The 20247-nt window shown below is 35.5% G+C and overlaps 1 protein-coding gene across 1 annotated transcript in view; it reads right to left on the bottom strand.

The window, feature by feature from the left end:
- Window positions 1-20247, bottom strand: part of LOC120633646 (atrial natriuretic peptide receptor 1) — a 238082-nt gene that overhangs the window by 158299 nt on the left and 59536 nt on the right. The window contains exons 4-5 of the mRNA XM_039903933.1: window positions 8716-8899; window positions 791-996 (exon numbers count right to left, since the gene is read on the bottom strand). Of these exons, the coding sequence (XP_039759867.1) occupies window positions 791-996; window positions 8716-8899 (390 nt within the window). The remainder of the gene's footprint in view (window positions 1-790; window positions 997-8715; window positions 8900-20247) is intronic.

Here is a 20247-nt window from a genome sequence, read left to right as displayed (position 1 = left end):
ATTTATGTTGACTCGATATTTAATTAACATCAGATATATTTTAACGTTGAGATGATACTGAAAATAAAACACGGTAACGAAATAGTAAACTAGAAATATTTATGAAAATATCAAAATAAAAAGTCCAAGACAGTGTGGAAATAGACCATTCAAATCAAAATTCCAGACAGCAAACTCTTACATGTCATAGTTTAGCATTTTTTTGGTAGTTATAATAATACTCACTCACTCATCACTTTTAGTGATAAGGCCGCCTTTGCAACCTAGCACTAAGTACTATTACTGTTTTCCTTGTATTTTTCCAATTGTATTGTATTGCAATAAAGTTTTTATATTCTATTCTATTCTTATAAAGAACGCCCTAAAAAGTCAATCTGAAGCGTTGCCGTTAAGCATTGTTTTTGTTCCTGTAAATTAAATACGCCAAACAACTTTTCATTCCTTGGCGTTCGATACCAAATCGCTACCTGCATCCAAGGATATAAGTGTAAAATAAATTAAAATTTAAACTCACAGTGACATCTAGTGTCGAGTAGAATAACTAATAATATAGCGCTCTCTAGCAGAGAGTAGCGTATTTAGAAATACAGCGTCATCTAGTGCGCAACGTTAAAGGCCTGTTTAAAAGATGTCATTTGAAATTCGCATTTTCGTGGTACAGTATTATAATATTGAATTAAAGGTAGACATGGCTATTACTAATAATAATTTAAAATAGTACAATAAATTACTTACCTTACTGTTGTTGAATGAAAAAAGATTAATATAAAACAATAAACTAACCACTTACTTGTATATTTATATCCGAGATAAAGCCTCAAGTTTTCGGTGTAGTTGAAACCGCCATCCGAAGTAGTATCCCAAGGGATGTAGATGATTTCTTCAATCTTCAGGAAGTTAGCGAAGGTTTTCATGACGAGGTGACAGGTGAACTTCCCAGCCACGTCCAGTTGCGCGTCGGGTTCATTGATGAGCAGAAGTTGCCGCCAGTCGAAACTAGATGGCACGGAAAATAAATGTGTTAGCACAAAGTCATTGCAATAATTTCAGATCAGCTATCATAATACTAATACGAAATTTCCAGCCTGAAAACAAGGTTTCATTTTCTTCGAAAATTCAGCACTTTTTTTCTGGTGTAAAAAATTTCAAAGTTATGCCGGTTTTTTTTTTGTAGGAGTCTTGAAAAACATAAATTTGAAACGAAAATAATCTTAGGCAGTTATTATTGTTCACTTCAACTAAGTACATACCACACCTATGAACTACCCTTCAGATTTTTACGTAGATGTAAATACTTTTTACAGCTGTTAAAGTTAAGATTGTAGCCATATCCCACTTTTACATAAATATTTTTTTAGTTTGTTTGAACAATCTCTGGATCTTTAAGTAGGATTTGAAAAATCTTCGATAAAGGAATCCTTGCGGAAAGCTATACGTTATATAATGGCACCTGTATATTAAACTATCATTGTTAAAGTAATTACTCGTATCCATATTACGAAACTCATAAAAACGCTAATAAATAAAATCTTTAATTAAAAAGTAAGTACAAATAATTTCGTTTAATATTCAAAGAGAAAATTCCTTTAAGGAATTAACAATTTTAAAGGTAGGCCCCAATTTCATTTTTGACCCGAGGCTTTTCAATTAGGTAGCTATGCCACTGCCAGGGGGAGAACGTGCTCACTGAAGCTCACTGGGGGCACACAACACTTATTTCGTAATTCCGTACTGGTACTAAAAACTTCATTCCGAAAACCCTAATCATCATCATCATCGACACTTCAACCGATTTACGTCCACTGCTGGATATAGCTCTTTAGTAGGGAGTTCCAAAATCCACGGTCCAGGGCCGCTTGTTTCCAGCAGCTCCCAGTGACTCGCTCGATGTCGTCTGTCTACCTCGGTGGGGGCCAACCAACTCTGCGTTTACAGGTGCAGGGTCGCCATTTCAGCACCTTGGGACCCCACCTTCGATCGGTTCCGACCCCCCCTAATCTCGTAGAGGCACAGCTAGCATAGCTCTATCCAACGCCCTTTAAGCCTTCTGAAGAGGCCCATTTAGGTAGGTAGTTTAGCTATTTTTTGTAACGACCCGAGAATAAGCCCTTCACGAAAACCGTATTTGAATGTATTAAATAGCGAAAGTATCTGTTTATTTGTTTGTTTCTTCGTTGGTCCTTCCTTTCGCCCTGACTAATCAACCAATCAACTGTTGATTTTGGGATAAAGTTAGTTAAAAAGACGGAGAGTAAAATTACTTTTTATCCTAGGAAAACAAACGGTTCCCAGATCTGTAAAAACCGTAATAAATGCCGACGATATACGCGCACGATCGCTAGTAAGATAATCATATAATAATGAAAATGGATATAAAAACCAAGTAGGTTTCTAGTAATACATAATTATTTGTAGAGAAGTTTTAAAAAAATATATGTGCCGGAATTATAACAGCAGTCATTTGGGAGTAACATAATATTTTCATTGTTGTACTTCCTATTCATTAAGGTAATGGGACCTCGAACTATTGTGCTGAGTTCATACAATAAAACCTTTTCTACTCGTTATTTGTATTAACGGTAGGCATCTACCCAAAGAGGATATAAACATTAAATTCAAAATTTCACATTAAAATTTGTTCATTTATGTAGGCCTATACACAGACACGCACGTAGATGTTCACCACTGGGTGTTTATATGTATATTATAAGTATTTATGAATAATCCCATATCCCATAACACAAACTATGCTTACTTTGGGGCTAGATGGCGAAGTGTATATAAGTGTATATAAGATATAAGTGTATTATCGTAGTATATTTATTTATTTATCTTGATTCTTTCGCTGAAAGAATCACACGATCATCCATCTCGTTTGGCGTTAGGAAAAGCCATCATACTTATATACCGCTTACGTAATGAACACGGGTTGGAAAGCTGAGATCAAATATACAAAACTTAAATTGCTTACCAAGGAATGGATAACACAATTATGTAATGAGTAACTAACTAAATACACGAATTAAATGTTTTAGAGTTTAATGTATGTTCACATAATGAAATATATAAATTAATAATTTAAAAACCCCCTCCTTTCAAGAGCCCACGAGGTTGAAGCGGTGATAGCACAGTGGGCAGGAGCTCGACTTTACTTTCGAGGGGCCGAGTTCAAATCCCAGCACGCACGTCCAATTTTTCTAAGTTATGTGCGTTCATTAAAATATTGCTTGCTGTGTGTGGAGTCCACCAATCTATTTAATGAATTAAAACGGACATAAGTTAAAAAAGTTGTAGTTGCGTGCTGGCAGTGGAGTGCATAGAGGGTATGCACAGGGTATGCACAGGGTATGTACAGGGTATGCACAGGGTATGCAAAGGGTATGCAGATAATTTTAAATAAAGAAAATCTCCAGTACGATTTATAAATACTTAAGGGTATGCTTTTTATAACTCATACAATTCTCATCCTTAAGTTTTTTATAATAATAATAATAATAAAGCTTCGACCAACATCTTAAGAAGCTTTAGCTTGGTTGTTGGATCAAGGGTCGGATACAGAAGGCAGTAGTCCTTGAAACGGCGCGTATTGTGAGGAGGTTCCTCACTCTGGAGCCCTGATATTTTTTTTATATAAATTTTTAATAGTGTTTTTTATTTTTTTTAAGAATTGTTAATTATTTGAAAAAAAATGAAAAAGAATAAAGCTTTATATTAGAGGCATATAAACCCATATATCAGCTTTTATATACAAAGATAATTTACATATTTTATAACTGGTACTGGAGATTTTCTTTATTTTATATCGTCTGCATACCCTCTATGTATGCCACTGCGTGCTTGGATTCGAACTGTTAGGTTCGGTTAAATACGGATTTCAAATCACCGTCATCCCACATAAATTATTATTATTTATTGTTTTATTACTTTAAGAATGTAGAACTTGTTACTTTTATTGATTTTAACTACGTCAAGAATATTTATTAGATTATTAGATGGTTAGTTGGCTGATTTAAATGAAACCAGCCAATGACATCGATGCAGAAAAACATCGACCAATCACAACCCGCGGTGGCGGTGGGGTGATTGGACCGACAAAAAAAAGACATCGACGTTGATGACGGGGCAGTCGGGTAGTGGATGGAAAGGTGGAAAGACGAATATAAAAAGTGTGTAATATTAAGAAGAAAAAGAAAAATTATAATTAAAATACTAAAAGAAGAAAGTTGTGTTTATTTTCACTGACCCTTCAGAGCTTAGTTAAAAAAGCATAATAAACGCAGACGAAGCACGCAAGTACAGTGTTTGTCTGTTCATCCTTCCCTGACACAAAGAAGTTACGGAGAATAAAAACCGTAATAGACAGAGAACGCGGGCAACAGCTATTGAAAAATAATATTCCATTATACCTCGAAACAGCGAGACGCCCTGAGGGCCTAAGTGGTGGCGTTCCTATATGATTGAGATCCAATCAACTCTCACGATTATTTTTCTCTGAGGTTTAGAACTGCCTTCCGGCTTCTTTGTTTCCTACCTATATCTTGGGTGTTTTCGGGGGAAAAGTAACCTGGCATTTTATCGCAAAATAATGTTATGGTTTTTGATGGAAGTGAAAGAAGAAAATGTTATTAGTAGAGCTTTTTGTAACGGCTCGTCCGGGGAAGTACTACGGTCATTCTTATTCCTACTACTTGAAGAGTCTGATTTTTGTTTATTTTCTTCACATCTTGTTGAGGACAAATGAAGAGTTGAATTAATGAATACACTTTTAGTGTACACCACATACAAATACAGGAAAAGTTATAAAAAAAACTAGTTAACAAGAAGTTTACAGTTACACGGCCATACATAGCAATCTCTTCCAGGCAATCGATGGCGTAAAACACTGCTCAAGACGAGAGTTGATATAAATAAATAAATAAATTGTTGCAATTCTGTGTTCCAGTCTGAAGGGCGTTGCCGGTATGATTACAGACACATGAAGATGTTAACCTACGCCTCTTGTTGATGGACGTAGATCGACACGTTTCAGGACGAGTTCCTTGCACGAAGTATTGCTCTGTTTACAGGCGATGGTTTTCCATTTATCATCAGGTGATTATTATAAAGATGTCCCGTAACCAAAGGCACCGTGGGATTTTTTATTTATAATTTAGTCTAGAATGATCAATTTTAAAAAACCTTAGGGGGGTTTAAAAAGGAGACCTTTTATCTCCGAAGCTGTTAATTGGCGTTTTACAATACAAAATTAGGAAAAACTTAAATTGGAAATTAAGGGAATCAAAAATAAACAACAAATTTTTGAGCAATTCAATCCGGAGATTCCCTGAAAGTTTCATTGAAATCGGTCCAGCCGTTTCGGAGCCTATACGGAACATACCCGCACATTTTCTCTTTTATATATATATAGATAGATAGATTATTTTTCTAAGTAGATGTATTCATTTACGTTGGAAAATAATGTTTCGTTAAAAGCTAATGAATAAATAAATGTTTTTTTAATAATAATTGTCCTACAGACATTTTGAAAGGATCTCATTATTTGACAAGTCGCTGGATCCCGAGTATTCCCAAAGGAAATTATAAAGGGCGGTTAATAATTTACGTTCCCTTAAACCGAAAATAGATATTAAACAACTTATTCTTGCGTGTGAATGATAAAGACAGTCGTAAATCCTATTTCGTCGTCGCTTCTTAACTGTTGCATGAACTACTAGATAGGTTTTTTTTTTAAATTAAGTTTCAAATCGTAAGCTTCAAGATATCTGTTACAACACCCGGCTAAGTTTGTTGTTGGCTTCTTCTTAGAACAGAACGCGTTTGGAACCCTCGTAGCTTTAGTTTTAAGTTTACAAATATGGTTATCGCCATCATCTCACTACCGTGTAGTTCTCATGTAATGTACGCATCAAAAGTGTCACCTACGGGCCTACTTGAATAATGATACTTTTTTGACTTTGAGTAAAGAAAAACATCGTATTAAAACCTGCACCCCTTAGAGTTCTCTACCACAAAGTAACGGATCGGAACGGATCCCTAAAAATTAACGACGGACGAAAAAATACAGTCATAATACAATATCCCCAAAAACCGTTATAAAAAATGTAGTATTGGAAATATGAAATAGAAGCTTTGAAGCTATTCTTGGTATTGAAATAATAGATATAATTTATTCCTATAATGAGATCGCGAAATTGTAATAAGATCTAGAGAAAAGATAATATTATTAGGACCTAGCGATTTCTTTGAGTTTTTCTTGGTTTTTTTTAACATCCTGCGGAAACCACTATTATAAATCGCTCCAGCTCCACACAAGACAGTTCTACAGTGCGTTCAACAGAAAGACTAACTATGTCTTTACGGTCCTTACAAGTTATATTATTGTGTACATAAATAAAGGACCCACCATGAATTGCAGTCTTTCTGAAGAACACACTTGACATTTTGAAATTCCTTATGTTAACTGCTAGATGTGCTCCAGTGAGATAATGCTCAGTAATACACAGAATGTGTATATTGAGTTTTTCCACAAACAGTTCTATTTAAATTTCTTTGCCGGTTAAGCTCTGTATATTTTGATGAACAATGTTCATATTGCAGAGCTTCTCCTTTGTCTGGCTATCTAGTTTAAATAATTATAAGAAATTTTCTTAGTACTTGAACAAGTACTTCGTCATTCGTCATAGGACCCATTAGCAGAAATATTGGTACTTAAAGTACAATTTGTAAAGTTGTCAATAGACTTAGTTACAACACTTGTAACTGTATCATTTAAATTGTAAGCTAATAAAGAATATCAGTAAGGCCCAAAAATAGGGGTTGAAAAATACATTTTATAAAATCGACTTTGTGAAACATAAAAATGATTCAACAAGGCTGCTTGGAAGCAGGCCACTCCGCTCTTATCTTTCACAAAACAGAAAAATGATGTTGGAAAAGAGCAATCTGCTGAGTTTCTTGCCGGCTCTTCTCAGTAGAATCTGCCTTGAATGAACCGGTGGTAGAGTCACTACAAACAGACTGACTTGAAGTGTCAAAAGTTATTAATTAGGCCTACTTGAAATAAATAAATTTTGCATTTGAATTTGAATTTGAATTAAAAATCTTTTTTAACCACTATGTAAATGCCAGTTTAAACATAATCTTCAATAAGCTTAAGAAAATATCGTATAAAAGCCTTACATGCGCTGGTAAAATAAAGCTGAGAATTCTTTGATGTATTTGCCGTTTCTTCGCTTTACAGCCACACTCAAGAAAGAGAGCATTTTTAAATATTAACGAAGATGCCTGCTCAGCAGCGAAATGGCGTGAAAATTATTCTGATAAAAATAGACTGGATTTTGGTATTATATTTCATAAGCACTTGAAAGGTTTTCAACATAAAATCTTTGTGAAATTCGCTCTTTTGATTTAAAATGAGTAATATTTTGCAGTTTTTAACTTCTTTTTTGCTTTGCACCGCGGCACGTGACCTTACCAAATAACGCATTGGTAATGCAGATTTATATCTAGAATGTTCATTTTCACAAGTAAAAGTAATCCTACCTTATTGCTTTATTGTTGGGCTTTAACAAATTATATCACAATATATTAGTGATAGTATCTGTGACCGACGTAATGTACTCTCCGAGTTACCAGAAATATCCATTTTCTAGGATTTATTGTCCCTAACCCAGGAAGGACTTAGTGATGTTAAGTCAAAAATGAGAAACACCAGACCTATTTTACCTTATGTAGAGACCCATGTCCATATCAGCGATTATAGAAATCGAGGGTTCTTAAGATAGAAACGGCGATAGCATGGTGAAAGCGTTAATAGCCAAGTGGTCTTTCGGGAGGCCTGTGAGTTCGATTTCCGGGCTGTGCAAAATCGAATGATATACTCTCATCATCATTATCTCAACCCCAGGAAGTCAAAGTCAAAGTCAAATATATCTTTATTCAAATAGGCACATAGGTGGCTTCTTCAATGCGTTGATCACTACATTCGTTAACTTAAAACTAAAGCTAAGAAGAAGCCCACAACAAACTTAGCCGGGTGTTCTTTTTGTCATCACCATCCCACATTGTCATTTAAATAATATTTAAGAAGCAATCTGGTTAGAGCAATTGTTCACACGGAAGCTTTTTTATCGTTTGTTTTATACTAGAATAGGAGTTTTCTATAAACTTTCGCTTAATACAAACTTTGAACTTTTATAGAGGCATCTCCAAGATATCAACTGATAATTTACTGTAAAATTGTCTTGTGTATTGCACTGCAAGTTTATTTTTGCTCCTAACGTTCAAGTTATTGCAGTCACATTTTCTCTTAAATTTTGAGGTGTTTTTGTGGAAATACATTAAATTTTCAAATATGTATTGGCTATAGGCTGTCATTATTTTAACATATTTAAATGTAGCTCGCAACAGTTTGGCATAGATCGGTTGCAGAGATTTCCACACGCTACGGTTATGTGCCGCTTGTATCCAGTAAATCCCTGTGACCTTTAAGGAGGAGGAGGTCTACCAAAACTGTGCTTTTAGTGCAGGGTCGATATTCCAGCAACTTAGTTCGCAACCTTCCGCTATCAGTCAAACAAGCTACGTAAAGTACATTACAAACACACGTACTTGACGATACAAAAGAGCTTAGGTGTATTTTAGTACACCTACTTGAAATTGATGAATTTGATTTAAGGTCTTACCAGAAACTCAGGAGTGAATAATTTTACTTACTGCCGCATAACATCGATGAGGAAATACGCGAGGTCCTTGAACCCCACGGGTCCAGTTCGCACCATCATGTAGAACTCGTCGTCACAGGTCTGCTTCGACTCCACGAAGTCGAAGCTGAAACCTCCGGTTGTAAGAATGGGGGTGCCAGTACTACCGAGGAACTTTGCCACTCGGGCTACGGATGCTGTAAAGAAACGAAATGACGTTAGTTTATCTTAGATAGAACGGATAAAATATAAATACACTCCAGTTACACTTTGCTTTGGTTAGTTGTTGAAAGTCCTGAATAGTCAATGTCCAATCACTCTTAATCTATAACTTTTTTTATTGCGGGCTTGGTGGGCTAATAATATGCTTTGCCAGTTATAAGCTAATCGGTTTCTACGCGACCGGAATGCTAAATGGCTTGTCAGCACGTTCTTGTCTGTAGTGGCGTCCATAGAGGGTATGCAAAGGGTATGCAGATGCTATAAAATAGAGAAAGTCTCCAGTGCGATTTATAAAACTTTAGGTTAGGCTTTTTATAACTCAAACAATGCCTATGATTTTTATAACTCGTACCGGAGATTTTTTTAATGTTATATCATCTGCCCGCTTAGTGCACACTCTGTTCATACCCTGTATGCACGCCACTGCTAAAAGCCTCCCACCATGCCAGACCAGAGAAAATTCAAAAATTCTAAATTGCACCAGCAAACTCGGGACCTCCCACCTATAAGACCACAGCACCAGGACCAGGGAGGTTGTCAGAATGTGTTAAGATTACAATGTAATAGAAATTAAAAGCCCTGATTTGTCATCAATGGATTATCATCGTAGTAGATCTTTTGATCAGAGCTCGTCCGGGAAAGAACTATCGCAATGCTTACTTGTGCCGCTAAGCAGCACTGTTGCAATGCTGTGTTCAGGTCGGAAGAGCGTGGCTGCCGGTGTAATTACAGGCAGATGGGGCTTAACACCTACGCCGCAAAAGAGCGCGTCCTGCAACATGCCGCATTCTTTACATATATATATATTATATATATATATATGTAAAGAATATCATTCATTATATATATATATATATATATATAATTAATCAAATCGACATGCCAATAAACCGCTTAACGTAACTTTGTTATTAAGTAAATGAAATTTATTGCAGAGAATTAATTAAAAGGCTATTTTGTGAGGGCGTCAAGGCTTTGTTGCCTTTCGTGTAATTGTGTTGACATTGCAATCAACACCGCCCGTCGAGAGCAGTTTCATGTTTCTAATTGAACGGAGTATATTTTACTATATTAGGTATAGCATATGGGTAAATTGTTCAAGCGAAGTTTCTAACCTTGCTAGTAAACTATAGAGGTCAAACTTGTAAAGAGTGAAACAAGCAAGCGAGCGAACAAAGCTCGTATGGCAACAATATGAATTAATGATGCTTGTACACGTAATGTCACAGTCATTAGTCCCGAATAAACCGTGTCAATATCGACGAATGACGCTTCTGTGACTAGTTGCTGCGAAAACCAGAAGAGTTCGTCTGTTCGCCTGCCTGCCGAAATGTCAACCCGCCTGCCTGCGCGCCTGTCTACCCGCCTGCCTATCCACCTGTCTACCCGCTTGCCTGCCCAACTGACTACCCACCGGCCTGCATGCCTGACTACCAACCTGCCTGCCTGCACGCCTGTCTGCCCGCCTGCCTGCACGCCAGCCTGCCTGATATTGATGCAGTTTTTAGCAATAGATCAACTGATTCAAGAGGAAGGTTCGTGTATACTAAACAACATTTACTAAAGAAAAGCATATGAATTCAAAAATTTGTACTACGATGTAGTAACAAACGTATTTTTGTACGCTTACATTGCAACCGCTGACGAGTCTAACATCTTACGAGTTTGATTAAATTAATGTACTACGTAATAGTATTTTATTAATAATTCCAAACGGCAAACAGACCCGTGCGATGCCGGGGTGCTTCGCTAATCCGTACGCATGCACACTTACTACATTATATCGCCCCACTGCCCCGTACAATATTTTGTGGATAGTGTTGAGGATCACATATTAACCCACCCTTTTTGTTTAGATTTAAGAACAATTGTTAAAATACGTAATTGTTTTCTGTCCCAAATAAAAAAAAACACTATAAATGTGACGTGTGTTTTTTGTTTCAACTTCCTTTAGTGTTACATAGGCTTCATTCCAGAAAACCAAACAGTTTCCACGGAATTTGTAAAATACCGTAATAAACGCGAACGAGCGGTGATAGCGCATTGGTTAGGGGCTCGACTTCACTTTTGGTGGGCCGAGTTCGAATCCCAGCACGCACATCTAAGCTTTCTAAGTTATGTGCGTTGTAAGTAATTAAAATATCACTTGATTCAACGGTGAAGGAAAACATCATGAGGAAACCGGCATGCCTGAGAGTTCCACATAATATTTTCAGAGGTGTGTGGAGTCCACAAATCCGCACTGGGCCAGCGTGGTGGACTACGGCCTTAACCCCTTATTATTTGTAGGAGGGAACCGGAGGAAACCGTGCGCTGTAGTGGGCCGATGTCATGATAATGATGTTGAAACGCGAACAAGTAACGCGGTAGCTAGTAATATAAATAGTCCATTTATTTCTATTTTGTTATAAATTTTTGTCATAAACAATTATGAATGATGTGCGAAGGAAAAGTTTCAATACTTTACGTAAACATGCTACGTGTGGCGTCATATGAAGAATACGTTGCACATAATTTGAAGAAGTATACACAGTGTCTATGAATGCGTTATGTATTATAATACTAGATTACTAACCAAATGGAATTTTAGTATAATGTATTTATCTTATAAAAGTACTAGATTTTGCTTGCTTTCCGCGTTTGATAAAAGTGACCTATGTTATTCTCCGCAATCACAACTAACTAAATATGCCAAAAACGCACCACTGACCTTTCGGAGTTATGTGCGTTTCTACTTTAAGCAATTTAAATTTCACTTGCTTTAAACGGTGAAGGAAAAATCGTGAGGAAACCTGCATGCCTGAGAGTTCTAAATAATTTACTCAAAGGTGTGCGGAGTCCACCAATCCGCACTGGGCCAGCCTGGTGCCAGCCTTAACCCCTTAGGTAATGGGTTGATATGATATAGAAAAATGTAGAAAATTACTGGTACTTTCCTTGTTACTATACAAAAGGGAATTCGAAGTACGGGCGATTGGCGCAGTTGGCAGCGACCCTGCTATCTGAGTCCAAGGACGTGGGTTCGATCCCACGACTGGAAAATATTTGTTGAAACATGAATGTTTCACAGTGCTGGGTGTTTATATGTATAGTATAAGTATTTATGTTACTATTATTCATAAAAATATTGATCAGTCATCTTAGTACCCATAATAGAGGCTACGCCTTGGGGCTAGATGGCGATGTGTATATTGTCGTAGTAATTTAATTATTTATTTATATGATCTATATCTAGTAATTTTCTACATTTTACTTGACACCGACCTAAATTGGAGTAGAATATATTTATTCCTTTAGAATACTGATCAAGTAATCACTCAAGCGTTAAGTCTACGTGCTTTATTAATTTAATATTTAATCTACTGTGATATTTAATTAGTTGAGTTTATTTTATGACCCCGCGCAAAGTAAACCAGACTGAAAATTAAACGAAGTTTGTTAAGTCAGATCATTGTTTTAACAAGATTTTATGTAAATACCTGCCGGTACTATCTAGTAATTTCAAGCCCCTTAGGATTTACGTAAGAATGTAAAGACGTTTTGTCCATCTGATTTCTTAAAATTTAAGTGAAATTTCTTTACGAATGCCTGAGTATATTTGTTGGATCGTGCAACGTTGAAATTTGAAGCGGCGTCACATAATTTTCTAATTAATATAATATAAGAGTTTATCGTCTGTTTTTTGATTGAATTAACTAATCTCTTCAAATTCCAGTACATTTAAAAAAATATATTTTACCTTTCATAGGCTTTCACGAATGACACAGACAGTTATGCGACGCGCCGGTCGAGGTGATAATGTGTTTAACGACAGATGAAATGTTGTATCGCTAACTTATCAGAAAGAGCAGAAAGAGTAACGAGCAAGCCCTAGAATATATTTTAGAGATTTTTAAAATTTAAAATGCATATAAAAAATTTCGGAATTAGTTTTCCTCTTGCCATAAGGATAGGCTGTGGGACATCTACTTGGTCCGTCAATAATTAAAAAAAAAAAAATTTTTTTAATTCGTTTGAGCATCAGGGAGTAACAATAAACTGCTTTGGACATAGTCAGCTAACCTCTGAATAAAGAAGTAACATTACGGGATTAATAAGAACCAGTTATTTCAAAATCGCATCTAGGATTTTTTTATTGGGTGTATAGATGAGGGCTTGTTGTTAAAAAAGTCGAACAGATCTAAAGCCTGTCACAGGAAAACTTTGTTAGGCCGGGAATCTATCACCTTTTTTTTATACAGAAAAAATGCCTGACGCATACCAGTCCGTTGGGGGAACGGAGTAGTTATGTGACTTGCGACCACTAAAACGCTGTGTGTTCCTCGGTAGTGAGAGTACGGGAATAATATTTTCGAACACATTACATAGCATTTTGGCGCATGCCGGATGGCCCGGATTCGATTCCCAGCAATTTGGGTATACATAATTTTTCAATTAGCTCAGTTCTAGTCTTGTGGGAGGTTTCGGCAGTGGCTTGTTAAATAAGTATTACTGCATTATGCCGCTTATTTTCTTGTGCCGTGTATTATTTCTGCCGCTTAGCAGCATTTCTGTGTAAGATACCAGTTTGAAGGGGGTGGTTGCCGGTTTAATTTTAGGCTCATATCTAACCCTCAGGTTGGCTTGCATGCCCTGGTTTCATCTGCTTGGTCCGACAATTATTCATCATCCTCATTCGCAGCCTTTTAACGTCCCAATGCTGGTCACAGGCCTTGTCTCTCCTAGACGGTTTTAGGGCATAAACCCACCACGCTGCACCAATGCGGATTGTTCATTAAATAAATAAATATAATACGACATCATTATTTGTCTCTTTCAGCCGAACAACGCTGAAGCGAATCATTTTAAGTGTGTAATTTGAATTATTTATGTATTTCATACTAATTGGGGATGTTATATGTAATATATTTATATAGATATTTATGTTATATATTTTATTTGTATTTATATATAATATATTTATATATATATATATTTTATTTATATTTATATATTTGTATAATTTTTAAATCTTATTTATTGCACCACCTACCTCTTTTTTACGTTTTTTCCTTTTACGCCATTGGTTGCCTGGAAGAAATCGCTATGTAGCGATAAGGCCACCAAATTGTACTCTCTTGATTGTATTTATATCTTTGTAACTACTTTTTGTTTCTTTGGTGTACAATAAAAGTGTATTCATTCATCATTCATTCATTCATTCATACGACAATACACACATCGCCATCTAGCCCCAAAGTAAGCGTAGCTTGTGTTATGGGTACTAAGATAGCTGATGAATATTTTTATGAATATAATACACATAAATACTTATAATATTCAGATAAACACCCAGACACTGAAAAACATTCATGTTCATCACACAAGCATTTTCCAGTTGTGGGAATCGAACCCACGGCCCTGGACTCTAAAAAAACTACTTATGAGAAAGAAAACCTTTTCCCTTTACGTTATTATGCTGATGAACATCAAGATGATATAATGGACAGAAGTGTACGCGGTCAATGTAATAATAGTTTGTCTGTAAAACTTTAGTACAATAAAAAATTTAAGTACAAAGGCAGTCTTATCGCTAAAGCGATCTCCCAATTTACTACACATAAACTACTTAGGTACTATTAGATAAACCTAAAATATACTACATGGGATAAATTCTAAAACCCAATAATCATCATCAAAACGTCAACCCATTACCGGCCCACTAAAGAGCACAGGTCTCCTGCAACAATGAGAATAGGTAGTCCACCACGCTGGCCCTGTGCGGATTGGTGGACTCCACACACCTTTGAGAACATTATGTAGAATTATCAGGCATGCAGGTTTCCTCACGATATTTTCCTTTACCGCTGAAGCAAGTGATATTTTAATTACTCAAAACGCACATAACTTAGAAAAGTTAGAGGTGCATGCTAGGATTCGAACTCGGCCTCCGCAAAGTTAAGACGAACTATATCACCGCTTCCGCAAAACCTAATAAATAACTTTATATTATACACACACACGCAAAAAACGATTTTTTTAAATTGTGACACTAGTGATTTTGAGTGATATATACTCGTACTAGCAGGGAGGGAATTCCTGATCCTGAAGAGAGAGGTCGCCTGAAAATCAGCGCTGTAGCAGTGATCATAAAACTACTGCTACAGCATAACGCTGAGGCGATACTCTGTTTGGGAGGAACAACACCACAGATATGTCACTGTCGATAGGGAACTATATTTGTTTGTTTTTAGCATATTTATTTTGTAACCTAATTTTAAGATTTAAAATTTTATTTAAAAAAAAGTTTAAGTTGTTAATGATAACTTTTTTTTTTGTGTAACTCGTACTTTATATGTTAATTGCTATGTGTTGTTTTTATCCCAAATAAAAGATTTTATCATTATTATTATCCTGACACAACTTACGATTTAAGATGATGATGCAAATCGTCGAGCCAGAGTTCGAACCCCAGACCTTTCACCACTGCGCCACCGTCAGAGTGCTCATAAATTCTTATATTAATAGATGCAACCGTTTGCGATGAAAACTGTCTTTATTAATTTATCACTGTTTACGCAATCCGCAAGATACGTTACACGCTGTAATCTGTTTAATTTCTCGCGCTATTAATACCCAAGTCATTATTGACGTGATCGTGATGACCGGTTTAGTTCCATCTCACATCCCATTCAAATTTCGCTAATGTTAATGAGAATTTGAGAACTGTATTCTCTAGGAGTTGAGGGTACTTCTAAGAAAATAATATTAATCTATGCCTGCGACGCTGCTTTCTGAGTCCTAGGCCGTGAGTTTGATTAACTGGAAAATATTTTTGTGATGACCGTGAATGGTTTTCAATGTGTGAGTGTTTCCATGAATGTATTCATCAGTCATCTTAGCACAAGCTACGCTTACTTGGGGGCTAGATGGCGATGTGTGTATTGTCGTAGTATATTTATTTATACTTAATTTTTAATGACTATAATTTTTTTTTTTGTACTGCATTTTAGATCTTCACTGCCCTTCTAAGTAACTACACAGTACACAGGTACATAGTCTAAGATGGTAGCGTGCTTACCTGTTTGGGAGTATGGCAGTTATATTAAACCACCTACTGTGTACTATCTGTAACTTTATAGATTCGTTGGTGATTCTCTCAAATTGTTGTAGTTTAAGATTTATGTTTATTTAGGATTCATATTGTGTGTAACGATGGGGCTGACATATAGGTAACCTATAAAAGTCCCTTAAAAAATATAGATTTAAAAAAAAAAAAAAAAACTACCTGTAGCGTCATCGTATCGGAACGCTATATCGCTTAGCGGCAGAGAAAGTGTAGAAATTAAAAAAAAACCCAAATTGCCCCGCCCAGCAACAGCTCCAACTTAAAATCGCAACACTTACCGCTGCTAGTTATGACGTCAAAATAGAGGCCGTCAAATATAATTTAATATCTTTACTAATAATTATAATAAAGGTGAAGAGTTTGTTTCGTTGAACACGCTAATCCCGGGAAATACTGGTTCGAATTTCAAAATCTTTTTATGTCAGATAGTCCATTTATCGAAGAAGGTTATAGGATTTATCACATCACGCTAACAACGGGGAAAAATATTCCCATGGTTCCTTAAAGTTATGCCAAAACAATATGTTCCTCTTTAAAAGTTCTAAAAAAAGTCTACGACGTCTATATTTTAAAGAAGTCTATGTTTTAAAAGGTTGTCACATACGCGAACGAAGTGGCGGGGGAGCCATAGTATTTTAAATAAGTTTAATAAAGTCTTATGAAGTGTTTTTGTCCCCACATAGGTTTCTGCTAATTGACAAATAACTGGTTATCAAAGTAGCTTTTTAGGGGGATTTCGTCGGTTGTAAGTAGGTAAAACATGATAAATTACTATAATAAACTTTGTTATAGAGCAATGAAGGTACCGAGAAAATTTAACATTTTACATGGCACCGACTTAAATATGTGTTAAATATTTCTTACTTCTTCTCATACATTTTTATACATCTCCACACAAGAAGCATGATTTCGAAGTTAAAACACATATCGTTAAATCGTAACGATAACAATAGGACCAAGTTTATTTGATTTCATTTAATTTATAGGAAGTTGTTAGACAATAATTACTAATAATAATTGACTCCTTGTTTGTCCTTCTGCCCGTCTGTCTGTCTGTTTTTCGTGTCCGTCGGATTGTTTCGTTTTTCGTCCTACATCCATCTCTTAACTGCCACAATGTCAATGTTGAGTCCCGTCGTGACCACGAACCATGCAACAGGTTCGAAGTATCGACAAATCCAAAATATTATCGTGGTATGTACCCGTTGTGTACTGAAGAAATGTTGATTAACCACGATAATCTTAGTTTAAAATCTTTAATTGCCACAATGTCAGTTGAAAGAATTAAGTAGCATATGCTATATAGCCAAGTAAACAAATTTCCACAGCATTTGTTAAAAACTAGAAATAAGCAATAGCTAGCAACAAATAAATGAAAAAATAAAAAGTAAGGATATTATTTAAAAAAAGCTTTGCCTTATGAATTCATAACATAAATTGGTGCTACGATAAAATACAATGCAAGGTCTTAGTTCCAGGAGATCTTCTTTTATTTTGCTTTTATAACTGCAGCTGCTTTTTAATATCACTTGAGGGAAAAAAGTATCACTAAAGAACGAAGTTCGTTTTTACTTCGAATGCATTTTGAATCCCAAGCAAGCGAAGAATTGTTTGTTTGTTTGATTACTTTATTGCACACACGCATTTTATACAAAGTAATGAAACACTTTCACGGAAGAATCGGCGTGCAAAGGCGGTATTATTTTATTCACAAAGAGATTATCCTGTTTAAGCGCCCTAAACCTCGTTAATCTTGGATTAAACTGGAACCCGTAAAATAAGGCTTGGTTTTTTTGGCTTTGACGGTTATTCGATCTTAAAAAAGTTACTAGTCTCACTGGAATTACTAAATGATGTGATGAACAAACCTAAGGTAAATTTGCCGCGTTAAAATTTATAAAACTCTTTCACTAAGTAAAAAAAAATACACCTCACTAGTTTTGAGCAATAAAGGCGACCTAATAAGAAAATATAACATATCCGAAGATACTCGTAGGTCTCATAAGTTTTTTAATAAACGTCGTATTATGTGAAGCTGGGAAACGCGAAACTTTAAACTACACTTTCGTAAACTTTCGGCTTTGGTAAAGTTTTAGAAATTCAATGATTCAACCAACAGCAGAGAAGCGATGTAATAGTTATGTTATTGTCAGTTTATGATAAAAATTTTGTATGCAAAGATGTTCTGAAGCGCTTTTAAAAATTTGTTTTCCTCGTTAATGCGGAAAACTTGTTCGAAATTCGGACATGAGGAACTATCATGATTGTTCTTAACATGCAAAGTATGCTTTGTCATAGAAAAAACCGCAGAGGTTTGTCCTCGGTGCCTATCTGCAACGATTACCTTCGGTGTTAATAAGAAGAATAAAAACAGCTGTAGGAAAAACATACTGCTACATTGTAGAACAATAGGAACTAAAAATAATCATTATTAATGGCCCACTACAGAGCACGGATTTTCTCCCAGAATGCGAAGGGTTTAGGTTTAGTCCACCACGTCACGTACGTTACGCCTTTGGGAACATTATGAAGAAACTCTCAAGCAGATTTTCCAACAATGTTTTTCTTCACCGTTATTGCAAGTGATGTATTAATTACTTAAATTAAAAACGCACATTACTTCGAAAAGTTATAGGTGAAAAACAAAAAGGTGGTTTCCGGGAACCCGAAGTCTTACCAACTAGTCTATCACCCCTTTTATAATATTAGTATTTTTTTTTAAATAAATATACTACGACAATACACACATCGCAATCTTTCAAAGTTAGCGTAGCTTGTTATGGGTGGGTGTTGTGTTATAACTGATGAATATTTTTTTTAATGAATAATATACTTATAAAATACATATAAACACCCAGACACTGAAAAACATTTCAGTTCATTACACAAACATTTTCTAGCTGTGGGAGTTGAACCCTTGGACTCAGAAAGCAGGGTCGCTGCCCACGGCGCCAATCGGCCGTCAAAAAGTATGGATTTCATGAAAATCCCCTGAGCCATTTCATTAGCATATACTAATTAATTTATTAGTAAGACTTTGCAAAAGTTAATTATTCCTAGTGAACTAATAAGCTGACTTTGCGATAGAAACGTGCAAGATAAAAGATAGAAAGAAAATAAAAATAATAGTTTCCTAGCAATGTAAAGTCCTAGTTTCAGGCGAACTTCTAGTATTTTGCATATATAACTTGCCAGTTGGATTTTAATATCCCCTTAGGGACAAAAGCTCTGGAATAGCAGCAATAAAGTTGGTCCATGTGACTCCGGAAACTCGTACTCCAAACAGTGCCAGAATAAAATAGTATTTCTTATATAATGTATGCATTTTTTTACAATCTCTTTGAATCATTAATTTTTTCGGGATATAAAGTATTATTATTTATTCATTTAACTAAACTCTTTATTTTAAGACCACTACTCAGTTAGGAAAATAAATGATGAATAGAGAGAAACACAAAGACTGGAGTAGAATACACAAGGCGGCCTTATCGCTTAGAAGCGATCTCTGCCAGGCACCCTTAGGATTAGAACAACAAGAGCGAGAAAAATTAGGTGGTGTAAAATTATTATAAACCTACATTCAAATAACTACATAAGAATACATAAACAAAACATACACAAATAAAAAAAAAATGAAAAAAATATTGAAACAAATATAATAATAATAAACTAATATAAAATAATAAACTGATATAAAGTGTCTTGTATCCTGCTTCAGAATACCAGCTATATAGAAAAATTTGCGCTATGATCGGTTAATAGGTAACAGACGTTTTGTTTTCATTCCCTGCGAACAGTTTCCTTGGTTCTTTTCCGGAATAAAATAATTATATGTACAGGATTCTCCTGGATGTTACGTCTGTTCCAAACAGCAAAAGAAGAAGAAGAGCTGTAAGAGATTGCTTGCTCAATAAGGCCGCCTTTGCATGTCTACATTGTTTACTGTATACTCCTTACTGTTTCTTTTCCTTTATGTTATACGTGCTATAAAGTGTTTCTTCTTCAAAATTGTTGCAGTAGTAAACTTAAGGGTACAAACAAATAAAATACAGACACACTTTTGAATTTATAATGTTAAGTTTGGATTGCATAGTACTATTATATGTTCTCTTTTGTTCATAAGCTACAGTCAATATTTTAATTCTTAATATAATCCCAAGAATTTCTAGAACGAAAGAACAGCTTTAATAACATCGTCTAAAAAAATGAAATAAG

Source organism: Pararge aegeria, chromosome 22 (assembly GCF_905163445.1).
Source record: "Pararge aegeria chromosome 22, ilParAegt1.1, whole genome shotgun sequence".
NCBI lineage: Eukaryota > Metazoa > Arthropoda > Insecta > Lepidoptera > Nymphalidae > Pararge > Pararge aegeria.
The sequence above is the reverse complement of the archived record's forward strand: the minus strand, read 5'-3'. Positions and strand labels throughout refer to the sequence as shown.